We start from the raw sequence: 19,490 nt of genomic DNA on the forward strand, positions 1-19,490 counted from the left end.
TTCGGAGGAGTACAACACTTAGAGGAGGCACAACCGAGCCCAATAAGGTTAACGGATATGAGATGCAGCATCCCAGGAAGAACTATGCTAAGTGTGGTCGTGCTCATAGTGCATAGTGCAGACGAGAACTAACGGATGCTTCAGTTGCGGTAAGAGCGGGCACGTGGTTAAAGACTGCCCACATAAAAGAGAAGCGGCAGCCGAGCCTCATAAGAGAAGAAGGTTCTTTTCCCCTAAGGGTATAGAGGAGCAGAAAAAGTCTGCTGATGTGGTCACACGTATGCTGCAAGTATTCTCAACTTCTATTTATGATTTACTTGATCCAGGGTGTACGCTTTACTTTGTAACACCTTTGCTTGCTCTCAGTTTTGAGATATTGCCTGATGTTTTGCATTATCCTATAGTGGTTAGTACACCTTTAGGAGAAAATGTAAGATCTTATATAGTATACAACGATTTACCAATATTTTTATGTGGTAAGACTATGTGTGCATACTTGGTTGAGCTACCAATTATTTATTTTAATGTTATTCTTTGTATGGACTTGATTCATAGTTTTTATGTTTGTATGGATTGACGTAGTAGGGTTGTAAGATTTTGTTGCCTTATTAAAGAAGAGCTAGTTTGCGAGGGGTACAACTCAAGTAATACTAAACCTTGATATCCAAACTTAAGGCCAATAAAATGATATCCAAGGGGTTATTGTGTAATCTTGTAAATATTAATGATTTGGATCATGACATTTCTTCCATAGAATCAATGTAGATAGTGAATGAGTTCCAAGATGTATTTCCTGATGATTTTCCTGGAGTTCCTCCCCCTTCAGAGATTGACTTTAGTATTGACTTAGAACCTGATACTAAACCAGTTTCAATCCCTCCTTAAAGAATGGATCCCGCTGAACACAATAATTTGAAACTATAGTTAAAAAATCTCACTGAGGAGTTTCATTCTGCCGAGCATATCCCCTTGGGGTGCTTCAGTGTTGTTTCTAAAAAAGAAAGATGGAACCCTTAGAATGTGTATTGATTATCGGCACCTCAACAAAGTCACTATCCAGAATAAGTATCCACTTCATAGAATAGATGACTTGTTTGTCCAACTCCAAGGGTCTAGTTTCTTCTCGAAGATTCATCTTTATTCAGGGTACAATCAGATAAGGGTTAGGGACGGATATATCCCAAAGACAGCCTTTTGTACCCGTTACGGTCATTATTACTTCCTAGTTATGTCATTTTGTCTCATGAATGCAGCTGCTGCATTTATAGATCTTATGAACACAGTCTTCCGTTATTACCTTTACTCATTTGTCATAGTATTCATTGATGACATTCTAATCTAATCTAACACCAAGGAAGATAATGAACAACATTTGAGACTAACCCAGCAGGTACTTAGACAACACTAGTTGTATGCCAAATTCAACAAGTGTGAATTCAGGCTTAGATTAGTGACCTTCCTGGGTCATGTTGTGTCCGACAAAGGTGTAGAGGTAGATCCCTGAAAAACTGAAGGTGTTAAGAACTTTCCAAAACCTCTTACTCCCACAAATATTCATAGCTTCTTTGTATTGGCTGGTAATTATCGCAGGTTCATGGAGGGTTTTGATTCCATTGCCGCCTCACTATTAACTTTGACTAAGAAGAAGGCCATGTTTAAATGGACGGAGTTTTGTTAGAAGAGTTTCCAGGAGTTCAAGTATAGACTCACTTCAGTCTCGGTGCATTTTTTTCCTAAGTGTGGTGGGAATTACACTGTGTATTGTGATGCATCTAGGGTTTGTTTAGGTTGTGATTTTATGCAGGGTGGTAAGGTGATAGCTTGTGCTTCCAGACAGCTCAAGTTCCATGAAAAGAATTATCCCGCTCATGACCTCCAGTTCACTGCTGTGGTTTTTGCACTGAAGCTGTGGAGTCACTACTTGTAAACGGTGCATGTGGATGTGTTCACAGACCACAAGAGTCTCTAGTATGTACGTGTTCACACAAAAAGAAATGAATCTACGTCAGGGAGATGGTTGGAGCTGTTGAAGGACAATGACATGAATGTCCACTACCATCAAGGTAAGGATAATGTTGTAGCTGATGCTTTGAGTAGGATGAATATGGGAAGTACAACCCACATTGAGGATGAGAAGAAGGGGTTGGTGAAATATACATAGAATGGTTTGACTTGGTTTGCGGTTAGTTGAATCTACTAGTGGGGGTGTTTCAATTCATCCTAATTCGTATTCATCCTTAGTAGTTGAGGTCAAGGAGGATCACTATCTTGATCTTGTGTTGACACACCTGAAGTACTCACTGTTGGTTAAAATGAATGAGTCTTTTTCTTTGGGAGATGATGACATACTTAGGTACCAGGACAGGTTATGTGTACCAGATGTGGATGATATGCGGACCAGGATCATTGCAGAGGCTCATAGTTCTTGATATTCCATACATCCAAAATCCACCAAGATGTATCATGATCATTACCAAATATATTAGTGGGATGGAATGAAGAAGTACACTACATAATTTGTGGCCAAATGTCCTAATTGTCAAAAGGTTAAGGAAGAAAATATTAAGCCTGGCAGTCTTACTCAGATAATCGAGGTTCCGGAGTTGAAGTATGAGACCATTAATATGTACTTTTTGGTCGGTCTTCCGAAGCATAGAACACCACATAACTTCATATGGGTTATTGTGGATAGGATTATTAAGTCTGCCCATTTTTTTCCTGTGAAGTCTACGAGGATTATGTTAGAGTCTACATTGATGAGATTGTGAGATGGTATGGGATTACTTTGTCTATGATTTAAGATAGAGGAGCTCAATTCATTTCACATTTCTGGAGATCTTTCAAGAAGAGCATAGGCACATAGGTGAAGCTTAGTACTGCCATTCATCCTAGAAAGATGGATAGGCAGAGCACACCATTAAGATATTGGAGGACATGTTGGGGGCTTGTGTCAATGACTTCATGGGTAGTTGGGATGACCATCTACCTTTGATAGAGTTCGCGTATATTAATAGCTATCGCTACAACAATGGGATGGCACCGTTTGAGGCACTGTATGGTAGGAGGTGCAGGTCTGTAGTTGTTTCGTTAGAGGTTGGAGAGTCATCCATTTTGGGTCCAAAGATCATTCATGAGGCCTTAAATAAGGTTAGGGTGATTAGGGATAGGTTGGCTACTACTTACAGTCAGCAAAAGTCTTATGAAGACAACAGAAAATGTCCCTTGGAGTTTCATGTTGGTGACCAGGTCTATTTGAAGATATCACCTCTGAAGGGGGTGATGAGGTTTTGTAGTAAGGGGAAGTTTAATCCGAGCTATGTTGGTCCATATGAGATCCTATAGTGTGTGGGACAGGTGGCCTATAAGTTGGTATTACTTGTGGAACTAGCTTATGTTCATCCAGTCTTTCATGTCTCTATGTTAAATAAGTGCCTAGGTGATCCAACATCGATTCTACCTTTTGAAGGTTTGGGGGTTGATGTAATTTTGTCCTATGAGAAGGTACCTGTTGAGATTTTAGACAGACAAGTAAAGCGCCTGATGAACTAGGAGATTGCATATAGTGAAGGTATTGTTCAGGAATCATCTTTTTTAGGGTGCTACATGGGAGGTCGAGGCCTATATGAGATGTCTCTACCCCCATATTTTATTCCATTGAAATTAGACTTCCTAGTCTTAAGTCTAAGTTTCTTTATCTCTCAACTCTTTGTTTCGATTACTTAGTTGTAAATAGTATTTATGTTATGTATTGACTAGCATTACGCTAGAGAATTGGTAGTGTCATTCGGGGACGAATGTTACTAAGGGGGGGGGGGATAATGTAACAACCCTAAACATGGCTATGGTAAATAATGTTTAATGTGTACAAAATGCTTACGATTAGATCAGGTGCACACAAACTGATGCGGGTAGAACCAAAACACTGAACCCTTTGTAAAGTCAAGACAACAAACTTGGGGAGTTATTTGAGATAGAAAAGGTTGGGTCAAGCCATTTAGGGCTCCCGAATATAATGATTTAGTCGGATGGGTCTTTACCAGACTTGAAAAGATGAAATCTTAATTTTGGAAGGTCTAGGGTAAAAATTCTTTTTTTCAAGGATAAGGGTAGTATCGTAATTAACCTAAATATATAATTAATTATCTAATTAATAAGGCGTAGGGGCATTTTGGGGAGAGAGGGCCAAAAATTTTCTCTTAGAGTGAAGTCTTGCTCTCCCCGGGCTCGAACCTAGATGGTAGCGATGAATTAAATTGTATTTTATTTAAGTTGGTAAATTAATGTAATTAATTAATATTTATTATTTATTGTCTGATTTAATATAAAACGGAAATCATATTTTTACCATTTAATAAATCCTTATTTGATGAAGTCCTAAGCTAGACTCCTAAGCCTAAGAAAACCCACATCTCTCACGTTGATCTGTCTCTCACGTCTCTATAACTTCCATTCACATTCTCTCTTCTAAATATTGTCCATGAATATAACATAAACAAAATTTCTTCACACTTGAAGAACTTATAGCGAAAATTTTAAAAAAACAACTAATAAAAAACGTTAGGCCAAGGAAGGAGCTTTTCAATCAAAAGATTGGGGCTGAAACTTGGATTTGGATGTGAGTGTTGGAGAAGATTTGGGAAGAAACATCAAGGTTAGAACGTCATAAAAGGTATGGTTTCTCTTATCTCTTGGTCCCTTTCCTAAGAGACCCCTTAAGATTTAGTATATTCCGTCCGAAAACAATGGTTGTTTCCCCGTTGCATGTCCCTATTAGAATATTCCATTGCATAATAGGTCAGTTTTTGTTGCTGGTATAAAAATATGGATAAAATGTGTATTCGTTATGCTTTTGTGTTTACATGTATATTCGGAATTATTTGACTTATTATGATGTTTTCCGAAAATGTAACTACGTGCATTAGGGTGTATTGTCGTGGCTATTGGTCACAGTTTAGAAATTGAAATGGTATGTTAGTTCTTTGTATTTGATTACACATGTTTATGTAAACCGTGATGTTCATATGAGATGAAATGTGGCTGGTTTGAGTGATATTCTCTTGGCTAAACGAATCCATGGAAAATGCACCTAAAATATTCTAAATGCACTATGAAATTCCCCTGAGAACTAACGTGTAATCGAATGGAAAAGAAGCTGAAAATATAACTTAAATTTTCAGCACGTTGTTGATAATTTTTGGGTAATTTATGTTTTTTGAAATGTCATGAAAAGTGAAGAAAAATAATTGAGGTCACTGAGGGTTGAACTCATGACTTACCACGTTAAATTTGGTGAAAATAAAGATTTTAAAAACAATGTGGTAAGGGGGAATTGAACTGTAATCCTATCTGGAAAATAAAGTAAAATGAGAGGAGTGGGATTCAAACCCACAACCTCTCTATCAAGCTTAAGTAAAAATGAAAAGAAAAAAAGTTTGAGGTTTCGAAATCGTACGCACGACATGTAGGCGTAAAAGGAAAAGTAAAAGAAAAATAAAGTTACATTGTTGTGTCGTGGTCAACTGGAGAAATCATTGAAAAATAAATTAAAATAAAAGGGGTTGTGGGGGTTCAATCCCACAGCCCCTCGACCAAGAAAGAGAAATTTAAAGAAGATAAATTCAAGAAAATGAATGCGTTGGGTTTAATCATGGGTCCCCAAACCATATCTACCAAAATAAAATAAAGAAAAATGTAAGTGTTGTCTAAGGGATTCGAAACCCGGTTCCCTTGCCAGAATTCCATATTGATACATAAGTCATATGTGAATTGAATGTTCAAGAATAATGTTGGCTAAATAGATCGGAATCGAGATTTTGGCATACATACAATATGAATAAGTCTTGTACCACATAATCTTAGAGAGATATGAACAACTTAAACGGATTATGATTGAAATCTCATGGCTTGTTTGTATATACTTAATAGGAGTAACTATAATTAGCACTAATTATGTGACTCATGTGTAATTATTTATTCATGTTTTCCTTATATATGTTGGATGTACAAAAATTAATCAATAAGACTCATTATTATATCATGGTATAAAAGCTAAGGTTAAACTCTTTCAAAACCTAAAAAACAAAAACAAAAACCCTAACCTTCTTCTTCTTCGGTTGCTGCTGATCAACAAAAAAAAATTCGGCTGCCTCTCTTCATCAACAATGGCAGCCGTTACCCTTGCCACCCTTCCCTCCGGTGTGAAATTGTTCCTTCGCATTCTTCACAATCCCATTCCAGAAAAATTAACCGATCATAATTATCCAGCCTGGTCGAATAACGTCAACATGACGCTCTCCGCAAATATTCTTCTTGGTTGGGTCGACGGCACCAGAATAGTATCACCAGTCAATGTTACCGTCACGGACAAAGATGGTACAAACTCAACAGAACGAAATCCCTCCCATATGTCGTGGTCTCTTATCGATACTCAAATTCATGCATGCGTTCTCGCTGTGATTATCCCGCATATTCAGAAGTACGCTCGTGGTTTTACTACTTCTGGGGCTCTTTGGAATGCTCTTGCTACCCGCTTTAATTCCTTATCTACAGCCCATGTTTTTCATTTGCGTGATCGACTTCACACCCTTCGCAAGGGCACTCGCACCATGGTCCAATATCTGGACGAAGAAGCCTCGATCATTTCTGATCTTGATGCCCTTAATTAAGTTGTTCCAGAACGAGATGTCATCAATGCTGTTGTTCGGAGCCTGCCTGCTGAATTTTCCTATTTAAAACAACATATCCAATATCACGATGGTCCACTCACACTAAATCAAATTTCGGGCTGGTTAAATGCAGAAGAATTAAACCTTGCCATGGAATCCAAATTGGCCCTCGTTGACTCCACAGCTCAGCCAACCCACACTGCCCTTTACGCGGCTGAACATTGTGGTGGCGGCCGTCCAGGCAGATGCGGTGCACACCGTGGCGGTGGGAGAGGAAGCCAGCAGCCCTTCATCCACAGCAGCAGTTGTGGGTGCAGCAGACCCGACCAGGACAACCGACGTTGTGGCAGCAGCAATCTATCAACCAATCGTGACCTGCCCGTGTGCCAAATCCTTGAAAAGCGAGGCCACGTGGCTCGCGTAGGTTGGTACTTCTACGAAGAGCAATATTCTCCAGCTCCAAAAGGCGGCACTCGTGCGATGCATGCATCTACAAGAAACTCTTCACGTGATTGGTATCTAGATACTGGTGCAAATTCTCATGTGACGCCTGATTACTCTCAACTCCATAATCCGACTTCATATTCCAGTGCCGACACAATCACTATACGTAATGGCCAATCTTTACCCATCTCCAATACTGGTTTTGGCTATGTTTACACCCCCACAGTTACTTTCTCAATATCAAGGCTACATCACGTCCCATCCCTAACATCCAATCTTCTGTCTGTCTATCTGTTTACCAATGAAAATAATTGCACTCTTCTTTTCAATGCCCATAATTTTCAGATAGTGGACAATTTAACCAAACAGATCCATGACAAGGGCCGCTGTGAGCAAGGTCTATACACTCATACTTCCAAGCTATCTGCGCCAATATCATCTCCATCAGTTGCTAATCAAGCTTCGTTCCTCAACCTGGAACCGCCGACTTGGTCATCCATGTGCCGAAGTCACTAAGTCCATTATGTCTGTCTTAGGTTTTTCATTTTCCATTAAGGACCATTGTGAGTCATGTTATGTAGCCAAATCGAGTCGTCTACTTTTTATCTTATCCAATACTAAGGCCACAACGCCATTTGAATTAATAAACTCTGATGTTTGGGTCCAACCTCCATCTCCTCTTTTAATGGTTTTCGTTACTATATCCTTTTTGTTGATGATTATAGTAAATTCACATAGCTTTATCCCTTAAAACGCAAATCTGAAGCATATTCGATTTTTGTAAATTTTGAACGCATGGTCAAAACCCAATTCAACTCCCACATCAAAATCTTTCGCAGTGACAATGGAAATGAATTTCTAAACAATGTCTTTGACTCTTTTCTCCAATCTCTTGGTATTTTTCATCACACATCTTGCCCCTATACTCCTGAAAAAAATGGTGTTGCCGAACGCAAACAGTGTCACCTTATTGAAACGTCGTCATTCTCCTTCATGAGTCTCATCTCCCTGCACCTTTCTGGGTCGAGGCGTTGGCCACTGCCAACTATCTCATCAACCGCATGCCTACACCCTCCCTCTCTAATACATCTCCTTATGAATGTCTACACACACACCGTCCGGATTACAATCACTTTCGGCCATTTGGCTGTCTTGCCTATCCTTGGCTACGCCCTCACACTCAACACAAACTTCAACCCCGGTCTACACCATGCATCTTTCTAGGCTACCATCTCACCATAAAAAGATACAAATGTTTTGAAACCATTTCTCAAAAAACATTGGTCTCTCGTCATGTTCGTTTTATCGAGGAGGACTTTCCCTATACCTGGTTAAGCTCTATCACTGCCACGTCCAACCTACTGGGTATTATTCCAATATTTCAACCGAGCTCACATGGCCTTGTACCGGCATCAATTAACCCATCCATCATACACACACCACCCAATCAAAACACTCTCATCCCATTGTATCACCCAGCACCCACAATCCACCCATCCCACCAACTTTCAACCCTCCTCACCAATAACCTCCATGAGCCGAAACAACACCTCCTCCACCCCCATCCCCACCCCCTTTAAATCACATGCAAACCCATTCCAAATCCGGCATTTTCAAGCCCAAAGTCTACCCAGCATTTCACCTACTCCCTCTCCCTCTGAACCTACCACCTACAAACAAGCATCTACCAACCCCCTTTGGTGTAAGGCTATGGATGATGAATATAGGTCTCTTATTAATCAGCATACTTGGGAATTGGTGCTAGCACCCAGACATCGAAAACCAATTGGTTGCAAGTGGGTGTACCACATTAAACGTATTGCCTATGGATCCATCTCTCGTTAAAAAGCTCGACTAGTTGCAAAGGGTAATCATCAAGAGTATGGCATTGACTATAAGGATACTTTCAGCCCAGTCGTCAAGCAGCAGACTATCCATCTAGTCTTCTCTCTCACTCTTCATAATGACTGGCCCCTACACCAGCTAGATGTGAGCAATGCTTTTCTCCATGGCACTCTCGACGAGGACACTTATATGGATCAAATGCCTGGCTATGTTGATTCCCTCCATCCACATATTGTCTGCAAGCTCAAAAAGTCCCTCTATGGCCTCAAAGCCCCTCCCCCCCGTGCTTGGTATAATCGTGTCTCTTCTATTCTGCAGGATATTCGCTTTAGAACGTGCACTCATGACACAAGTTTATTCGCTCTCTGGCATCCTCATGGCCTAGTCATAATTCTTCTGTACGTTGATGATATTGTGATTACCGGTAGCTCATATGCTCTTATCTCCACCATCACTAAATCCATGCATCAAAATTTTCAGCTGAAAGATCCTGGCCCTCTACATTACTTCCTTGGCATTGAAGTACTTCGTACCTCCTCCAGTCTCCTACTTCATCAGTCAAAATACACTGAGGAGCTTCTCACTCGGGCAGGAATGGCTGAATCTAAAACTGCACCCACTCCAATTGTTGTTCGTCCACCATTCACCTTCGACAGACGTCTATTCGACAATGCGACCCTCTATAGAAGCATCGTGGGTGGCTTCAACTATCTCGCTGTTACTCGTCCAGACATTCAATATGCTGTCAACCGTGTCTCTCAATCCATGCACGCTCCGACTTAACAAAATTTTTAGGCATTAAAACGGATTCTTCATTATCGAAAGGGTAGCTCACGTCGTGGACTTCTTTTCCAATAAGGGAATCTGGAGCTCTCCGTCTACTCCGACTCCGATTGGGCAAACGACATGGATGATCATAGCTCCACCACTGGGAACCTACTGTTTCTTGGACTAAATTTAATCTCTTGGTGCACCAAAAAGAAAACACGGGTATCTCACTCTTCCACCAAAGCCGAATACCGAGCTATGGAAGCTGTAGTTGTCGAAGCTATGTGGTTTCATCACATTACGGATGCACTTGGTCTTCCTCCCTTTCAGCCAAAGATTTACTGTGACAACGATTCCACCATTTGCGTTACAAAAAATCCAGTCCTTCACGATTGTATGAAGCATGTTGGGTCTGACTGCCACTTTGTTCGGGAACAGGACATGGCTGGTACTATGAGCACATATCACGTTCCATCTTCCAAACAACTTGCAGACATACTTACCAAACCTCTTCCAACGGCTGCGTTTCATTACCTCGCTACCAAGCTTCCCCTCGTATCCGTGGATCAGCTTGAGGGGGGGATAATAAGAGTAACTATAATTGGCACTAATTATGTGACTCATGTGTAATTATTTACTCATGTTTTCTCTATATATATTGGATGTACAACCCTTTATCAATAAGACTCATTATTATATCAATACTCATAAGTCTAGCATAACTTAGATGTAAGTGAACCTAAGATGTATGTAATAGGATGATGATATGAAAAATTAAATGATGAAATCCTAGAAGGGTTAAGTAAAAGTGTGAAACACACTAAATGACCAAGTGAATTGACATATGATAAAATGAACATTAACGTAAAAAGGGGTGAGTAATTATGAAGAGCAAATGTGCTAATGTTAATGAATGTGGTGACACCATGATAAAAGGCAAATCTGAAAGATGAGATCATTCATAAATGAGCCTAAGTATATGTTACCAAAACATACTCGCTTATGACAATGTAAAGTTAATGAAAAGACTAGTCTCTACGAACACTCTAATGAAAGTAATGAGAATAATTTATATTTAATACTAATGATGAGATGAGAAATCATATATTGAGGTATGTTGTACTCATAGAAGAAGCCAGCTTCCATGTTGTATGAGTTAAATGTATGTAACTTTATACTGAGCACTGATAGACTAGGTATAAGCGGTGAATCCTTCTTTCAAGAAGGGCGGAGGTTCACGTTACTCTCATGAGATGAGATTGTACGGCATGCCAGGTATGGGTCTCTTTATATCTCCTAGTCTATGACCCTACACTGCCTATATAGGGAACTGGTGTGGTTCCATTCCAATGTACGCTAGTATGTTTTGGGTCACTTTAGCCGGTGATTCCACCTCTTTTCGCTGTGGGGGAGACACTGGATTTCATGATACTCACCTGATCTATGTCAGTTAAATTTAAAGCTCCCAATGAATGAATGAGGAAAACCTCAAATTATGCACATAATGAAACGAAATATACCAAAAGTGTTAGGAAAGGATAATAAAAAGGTGAGCTAGACTTAAGTAATGACATTAGGTCATTCTTGATCATTGCATAGTGAACCCGCTGAAAGTCTTAAACTATAACCTTGGAATAGCTTGTGTTCACACTAGCCAATGAACAAAATGAAGTGAATTACGTATGAATGAATGAAGCAGACTCTGTGTTTGCTAAAGAAGGCTCCCTAGTTGAGGTCCCATATGTTGAGCCCTCATTTTGAGAAGTCTTAATGACTGGTACATGATTCCAAGGTCTCATGGAATATGAATAAAAATAATATGAAAGAAGTTATGTGCTATATGCAAAACGATATGTGCTATGTGTAAGAGATTATGTGCTATATGCAAAATCGGTATGTGCTATGTGTGAGATGTTATGTGTTGTATGAAATATAATAAGTATGATGATGCATGTTAGTCTCATGGAATCACTTTACCAATCAAAATTTTGAAATATCACTCACTTTCCTAATCCAAATTTTGAAAGCTCACTAACTTTCCTAATCCCAATTTGGCAAGTCCGCTGAATTGACTTTTCATAATCATGTTGTTAGGAAATAGTTGTTCTTACTCATGCATTCCCTTAGTGTGTTCTTGCATATACCCATTCTTAGTACAAGTGTTTACTAATACCATAAAATAATACAATTTTAGGTGCATGCAAGGTGGACGCTAGATCTTACATCTAAGTAAAATATGTTCGTCTACGTTTGTAGGACCTATCATATAAATTTCATAGTAAATGAATAGGTAAACCTTGATAAAACACACTAAGAGACACAAGGACGTTTCAAGGCAAACCTTTCAAATGTCATGGATGTTTGACCTCCAAACTTCATGAAAGGTTAAAAAGTGCCTCCTATCATCATTATAACACATTTTAAGGACTTCAAAACATTAAGAGACAAGTGTTATGCTCTACTCTCACCTAAGTCATTTTGGAGATTTTAAAGGTCACGAGATTTTCTTAGTTAAAGAGTTATACTTGAAGGATGGTTGATAGAATTTCCACGTCGTCCCATGAAGTTATATAGGGATCTTCAAGAGAAGCATCCCAAGTGCTAAATAATTTGTTGTCTATAGTGGCACGAGGAGGAAGGATCAAGAAACAGCCAAACCAGCTAACATAATAGACCTTACAAAGAGTTGTGCATTTATTAAGCAAAGAGGAAATAAAAGTCATTTGGTAGAGTGGTGGAAGTAGTAAAATTCCCTTATAAACCCCATTTCTTGCATATATTTAGTCTAATTCACCACTTTTTCTTATGCATCTTTTTACTTAGTATGTACCAAAATTGAGTACCGGTCACATGAATACTTCTCTTAATTGAACAACCATGAGGGTGCGGCTACGAAGAGGCCAAATGAAGATGCATTGAATACATGTACACTCTTGGAATCTCGTTGTGATTAGACATATCAAATTTGTTCTCTTGTAATGACCATTGTATACTTGAAAAAGAGGAGTCTTGTTTGAAAAATATAGAGTCTTGTTTGAAAAAAGATGGAGTGTTGTTTGAATTAAGTATTGTTGCGTAGTGTAATAATCCTTCCTTGAACCATGCTTTACAACACCTAGAATTTGCCCCGTTAGTCTAGTTATTTCAGTAATGATTTCTCTTGATATGATCTTAGGAAAATTCAATGTGTATGAGCGGACATGACATATACCAATTTTGTGGCCTACCATTGTGATTGTGTGAGCATATTTTGAACATCCCTTAATCAATTTTCCTTTGTTTGGAAGAAACTTGAGAAAACCTATACCCTTATTCAACTACTACCTATAATACTCATGATTTGAGATTTAGTGAATAGCCAACTTAGGCCCAAAGCCTATGTTGTGGGTGTGATGTAAAGGAAAAGGTAAAGTCAACAAGTGAAATATAAGTATTCCTTAACCCATGGTACTCCAATTAAATGGAAAGCCTCCCTAAAAAAGTAAAAAATAAAACACCCCAAATATCATACGACTTATGCTATAGCCTTACAGGAGTTTTAATAACTTTAAAAGGGTTCAAATGAAGTTTTTATAAATAAATTAATTCAATTAACTTAGTTTTGAAGCGTTAGTGCTAAATATCAAGAAACGACAATGATGCCCATTGGAGATTCCTAGTTGGTTTTGCGTCTACTGCATACTTTCACTACTTTAACAAAAAATAGTAACAAGTTTTAGTAGTCGGAGACATGTGAGAAAATCCTCCAATTATAAAAATATAGGCTTAGTTCCGCTCCGGTGTTGACTTTACCGTAGGGCACAAAGGGTTTTGTAGTGTATTATGGCGCATCCTGAGTTGGTTCAGGGTGTGTGCTTATGCAACACGGGAAGGTCATAGCCTATACCTCTAGTACACATAAGTTACATTATAGAATCTATCCCACTCATGAACTTGAGTTAGCGGCCATAGTGTTTACTTTTAAAATTTGGAGGCTTACATGCATGGGGTTCATGCTGATGTCTGTACCGATCAGAAGATTCTACAATATGTGTTTACCCAAAGGAGTTTAATCTTTGACAAAGAAGGTGGCTAGAGTTTTTGAAAGATTATGATATGAGTGTCCTTTATCACCTCGACAATGCTATTGTAGTTGTGGATGCCCTAAGTCGTATGACTATGGGTAGTGTAATTCATCTTGACGAAACCAAGAAAGACCTATCAAGGGAAGTACATAGGTTTTCTAGGGAGAATTCTCCGGATAGGAGTCTATATTTCATCATAACTCTAAGTCATCTTTAGTGGTTGAGGTGAAGTCCAAACAACATTTTGATCTAGCCTTGATAGAGTTTAAAGAATAAATTCTCCGAAAGTTGAATGAATCATTCTCCTTAGGTGGTGTATTAATGTACCAAGGGAGATTGTGTGTTCCCGATATAGATAGGTTGAGGAATGGGATCCTTTAAAAAGCACATGGGTCCTGCTACTCAATTCATCCGGGTTCGACAAAAAATTACTATGACCTAAGAGAGAGATATTGGTAGGATGGTCTAAAACGGGACATAGTGGAGTTTGTTGCTAATTATCCAAATTGCCAACAAATAAAGAGTGAACACCAATAGTCGGGTGTCTTACTACAAAAGATCAAAATTCCAACTTGAAAGAAAGAAGAAATAAATATGGAGTTTGTAGTAGGTTTACCTCGTACTCAAATTTCATATGATTCTACATGGGTGGTTGTCGATGGATTGACTATGTCCTTTCTCTTTATTTCCGTCAAGTATATATTTTCGGTGGGGAATATGCAGGAATCTTCCTAGATAAGATTGTGTGCCGGCATGGCATACCTCTATCCATCATATTGGATTGGGTCACACAATTCACATCTAGATTTTGTAGGTAGTTCAAAAATGGGTTTACTACGGAGAAGTTGAGCACCGCTTTTCATCCCCAAACGGATGGTCAAACGAAACGTATGATACAAACCCTTGAGGATATGCTTAGGGCGTGCATTATTGATTTTAAAGGGAATTGGGATAAGAATTTACCTTTGGTGGAATTTTCCTATTATTGTAGCTTTCATTCATCCATTTTCGTGACTCCTTATGATGCCTTGTATGGTAGAGATATATGTCTCCTATTGGATGGTTTGCAGTGGGTTAGCCATCACCTCTTTGTCCAGTGTTCATTTATAAGACTTTTTAAAAGGTTAATATCATAAGGAATTTGTTGCAAACTACCTATAGTTGGCAAACGTCTTATGACGATCATAGGAGAAAGGATTTGGAGTTTGAAGAAGGTGATAAGGTTGTATTTGAAAATTTCATCAATGAAAGGGTTGGTTAGATTTGGCAAGAAAGGAAAGTTTAGTCCTCGTTATTTTGGTCCCTATGAAATCTTGCAAAGGGTTTTTAAGGTTGCCGTTGAATTGAAATATTCTAGTGAATTGGCTTTGGTTCATCCGGTTTTCCATGTTTCTATGTTGAAAAAGTGTATCGATGATCTCGAGTCAATTCTTCCTATTGAGGGTCTTTGTATCAAGGATAACCTTTCTTATGAGGAAGTCTCGGTTAATGTTCTTGATAGGAAAGTCAAGAAGTTAGGGAATAAAGAATTAGTTTCCATAAAGGTGTTATGGAAAATTCATCTAGCTGAGGGTGCAACATTGGAGGCCGAGGCTGACATGAAGTTTTTTTACCCTCATCTATTGGAGAGTTAGGGTTAGTCATTCTTTTTAATAATATAAATATGACTAGAAGCTAAGCTTTCTTTATTTTTGGGTGAAGTTTAGCACATTATGCATTCCTGAGAAACTTTACTGTGAAGTCACTTTAGTATTTCATTTTAAAAAAATTGAAAATGTTTTTTTCTTGATTTGAGATATGTTGTGCATTTTGGTGTTGTGATTCGTTATGAAATGATATGTGACATGTTAAATTTAACTTTGCGCTAATTGACTCATATAATGTATGTTGAGCTCGTAAGTGTCGTGAGATGGAAATGCGTCATGATAAAGTTATTTGAGCCTTATGTGTAATAATATGAGTTTTGAAATTTCCTTCCTAAAATGATATGATTTATGTTTATTTGATATTGTTTATTGGTTGGGACGCTAGTCTTGAGTCTATAACTTCATTCAAAAGAGTTTCGGTGTCATTTGGTGACGAATGTTCCTAAAGGAGGGGATAAGTAGTACCTTGAAAATCGAAGATGTGTCGTAAATACTAACATAGGTGTCATTAGGTATAAGTACTATTTCTAAGTCCATTTTAATTAATATAGTTCATTTAGGAGGTTTAAGAACAAAAACATCAAAGAACGTCTATGATGTCCGGTAAATTGGTCAAAAGGGGTGTTAGTGTGCCTTATAGCTTATTTGGCAAACTTTTAGTTGTCGCAAATGTACAAAAAATTAGTGGAAGGGTAGATAATAGGTGTTTGAGTTGTTTCATGGTTGAACCGTCTGGGTACAATTCCCCAAGGACCAAATTAAGGGCCCTTGAGGATGATCCTAGCGTTTGAAGTAATATTACCATAATCCCACACTTAGGTTCGTTGAGAAGGTCCCTTTACCCTTACAACCTCTGAACTCATCGATAGAGGGCAGAGGTGCAGGCTACAGTTCGTGTGTAGATCGACGGGGCGTCGATGACACCGTCGTAAACACATAGGCAATGCATGAAAGACCCTCACCTGCATAATCATCGAACTCATCGACTGAGTGCAGGACGGAGGGGTGAGAGACCGTTGACTCAGAGACGGCCCGTTAATTGGGGTCTCATCTGCGAGAGCCGATTAATCTACCTAATTTAAGTTGGTCTCATTTCATTAGTTATGAGGTTAGGTTTTTTAATTAGGGGTAAACGAAGTCTAATTAAATTGATTTAAGACCCAATTTAAATACTACCAACCCTCATTAATCTATAGACAACTCACAAATAAACTATCTTCCTTCTCTCATATTTCACTCTCTACTTGAATTCACCATTGAAGACTTGCAAGGATTAGGATTTGGGGGCTTGAAAGGGACGAATTCACCATCAAATTTTTGTCAAACTGTAAGGTATGTGATCTAATTCACCATTGACACTCTTTCCTCAAAGGGTTCCTTCAAAATATATTTCAAATATTGAGTTTACTTATGGGTTTCATTCAATTACAAAATTGTGAGTTGTTAATGATTTGTTTAGTTTATATTTTGATAGATACACATGTAATTTAACTTGTTTATAGTAATTTTTTATGGTTTGGTCTAAATTACAGAATATGATTCTCAATTCCTAACCCTAGGTTATGATCTTGACCTATATTATATTGTGATCTTTCAATTGAGTTTGTTATTTATTAGATTACTATCCTAGGGTGATTATGAATTAAATTAATATGAATTATAGGACTATCATTCTAGTTCTTGAGATTAATATGAATTATAGGACTATCATTCTAGTTCTTGAGATTTTATTTAAGTTATGAATTGTAATGTGAAACTAGCCTTTGTATTTTGTCTTAAGTTTTGAGCTAGTGTTGAATTGTGTTATAGAGATGCAATTGGCCTTGTTATCTGATTAGTTATAATTGTGTGATGAGGTTACTCCCCAAATTGGGTTGAGTTTTGAGTTAATTGTAAGACCTGGATGATTATGAGGAAGATTTTTTAATTCTTAGAATCTCTATATTTATTTCCAATTGTGATTAATTGTTGTTAAGTCATAATATTACATTGAAGTATGACTTATTCTGGGATAATATGGTGGTATGATGTTAAATTTTAATGTCTTGACTATGTTGTGAGGTTGATTAAGGTGTATGATATAAGGATGGTGAAAACTATCGATGTTCCTTGATTTGGTATTAAATGCTAATGTGTTAATCTCACTTATATGAATAGCAATGAAAGGACTTACACTCACACAATTCTTAGTGAGCCATTGATGATGATGATTATAAAAGGGGTATACCCTATGACCTATACTAAGCTATGATTGATAATTAAAGTCTATAAAACATTTCTAAAAGGGGCTCTATATTAAAACCGAGTGAACTACATTGAGGAGTATCCCTTCCCAGACAGGGAAGGTAGGAACACTACATTACTCTTGAGATTGGATACTATGATGCATCGTGCATAAAGAGGGTCGCAACTAAATCTCTTATTTTTTGAAATATATTGCCCCATAGGTATACTAGCTAGTGGATCAATGTAGTTGCTATGTTTCACATTTTTGTACTACCTTTTAAAATAGTCTGCCTTCTTTCGGTGTAGGGTTTTATGATACGCGATTCCGCACTAGCTCATGTGGTCTATGTTAGTTAGGGCTAGATGTTCTTAAAAGGTAAACTAAATTAAAGAACGTGTACTCTAACTTCAATAACGTAAGGGGTCTAGCTTAGTCTAGGTATGGGTATGGGACTCTACCTAAACATTGCACTAGTTATCGCTGAGGGGAGTCCTAAGAGGAGGTTCTTATATATGTTTGTGTTATGATAATATATTATGTATACATGATCACCATGACACATTTTTGACATTATATGTTGATTATTTCATTTATGAATATACCTTGGATTATAATGTTAATATATGATGAAATGTAAACCTAAATGCCATGATATATAAAGTTTGACATTGTTCTTGTTTTCTTGTTGAGGATACTTGATTGAGTAAGGTTATGGGGCTTTGCTTGGTCATTGTACTTGTTGACTTGATAAGGACTTGTGAATAGTTTTCTTTCTTATCATGATATGATTGACTCTTATTCATTCTTGTGATGTTATTCCTTATTGATAGGGTTGTATTAAATTATTGTTTCAAGTATGTTGGGATAAGTATTACTTGTTGAGATAGTAAGCATGTTTTGCTGGTTGATATGACTTGCTTGGCTTTTCACTAGGTCCCTCATGGGGTAAAATGACATGTTTTGACTAAAATGTCTCTTTTAGCATGTTAAGCTTGTATATGTGCATAAGGTCTCGTACTTAGTATATATGGAATACTAACCCCATTCTCTTTCCTTTTTCACAAACATTTTAGCTTCCGATCGTTGAAGAGTTTGGAAGGCGACATTTGAAGGCTTGCATTCTTCCTTTCATCAAAGTGGGGTAGGTCCTCAAATTTTGAGGGCAATGTAGTCGTCTAGCTTATGGACTTGTCATGAGCTTAGATTGTGTTAGGTATGATGGAAAAAATTTTATGAAAATTGTTTTCCAATTTTCTTTTGTTTGATTGGGGTAAAAATTTTGGAAAATGTTTTCCGAATCAACTAATTTTCCTCAAAATAAAGGAAAATGACTTCCCTTCAGTAATTAAGGAAACCATTTTCCAAAACTTTCCTTTAATTTCAAATTACATTTTTTTATAAAAAAAAATCACTTTTAAAAAGTTATTTTCAATTTCAAAATTTTATTTTTTCATCCGATTCCTGATCCCCCCTCCCCCACCCCCACCCCCAACCCCACCTAAAAAAATTAATTTTTCTTTTTCAAAATTGTTTCAACTTCAAATATTTATTTTTAAACTCAAACCTCCCCCCTCCCCTGGCCATCCCCCTATTCACTCCTACCAGCCCGTCCCCCCCCCCCTCCCCCACAAATAAAATTAAATAAAATTAATTTTACTTTTTAAAAATACTATCAACTTTAAATTTTTATTTTTTCACTCCTACCCCTCCTCCTACCCCCCACCACAACCACCCCAAAATAAATTGTTTTTAAAAAATATTTTCAATTTTATAAATTATTTTCTACTCTAGTAAAAATAAAAGATGTTCCTCAACATTTTTCATTCATAAA

General features: G+C 37.7%; 1 protein-coding gene across 1 annotated transcript; it reads left to right on the forward strand.

The window, feature by feature from the left end:
- Positions 1 to 2,934: 2,934 nt before the first annotated feature.
- LOC138340256 (uncharacterized) lies at positions 2,935 to 3,342 on the forward strand. The gene has a single exon (XM_069291970.1). The coding sequence runs from the start codon at positions 2,935 to 2,937 to the stop codon at positions 3,340 to 3,342; it is 408 nt and encodes a 135-aa protein (XP_069148071.1).
- The last annotated feature ends 16,148 nt before the right edge of the window (positions 3,343 to 19,490 follow it).

This window comes from Solanum lycopersicum, chromosome 12 (genome assembly GCF_036512215.1).
Source record: "Solanum lycopersicum chromosome 12, SLM_r2.1".
Lineage (NCBI taxonomy): Eukaryota > Viridiplantae > Streptophyta > Magnoliopsida > Solanales > Solanaceae > Solanum > Solanum lycopersicum.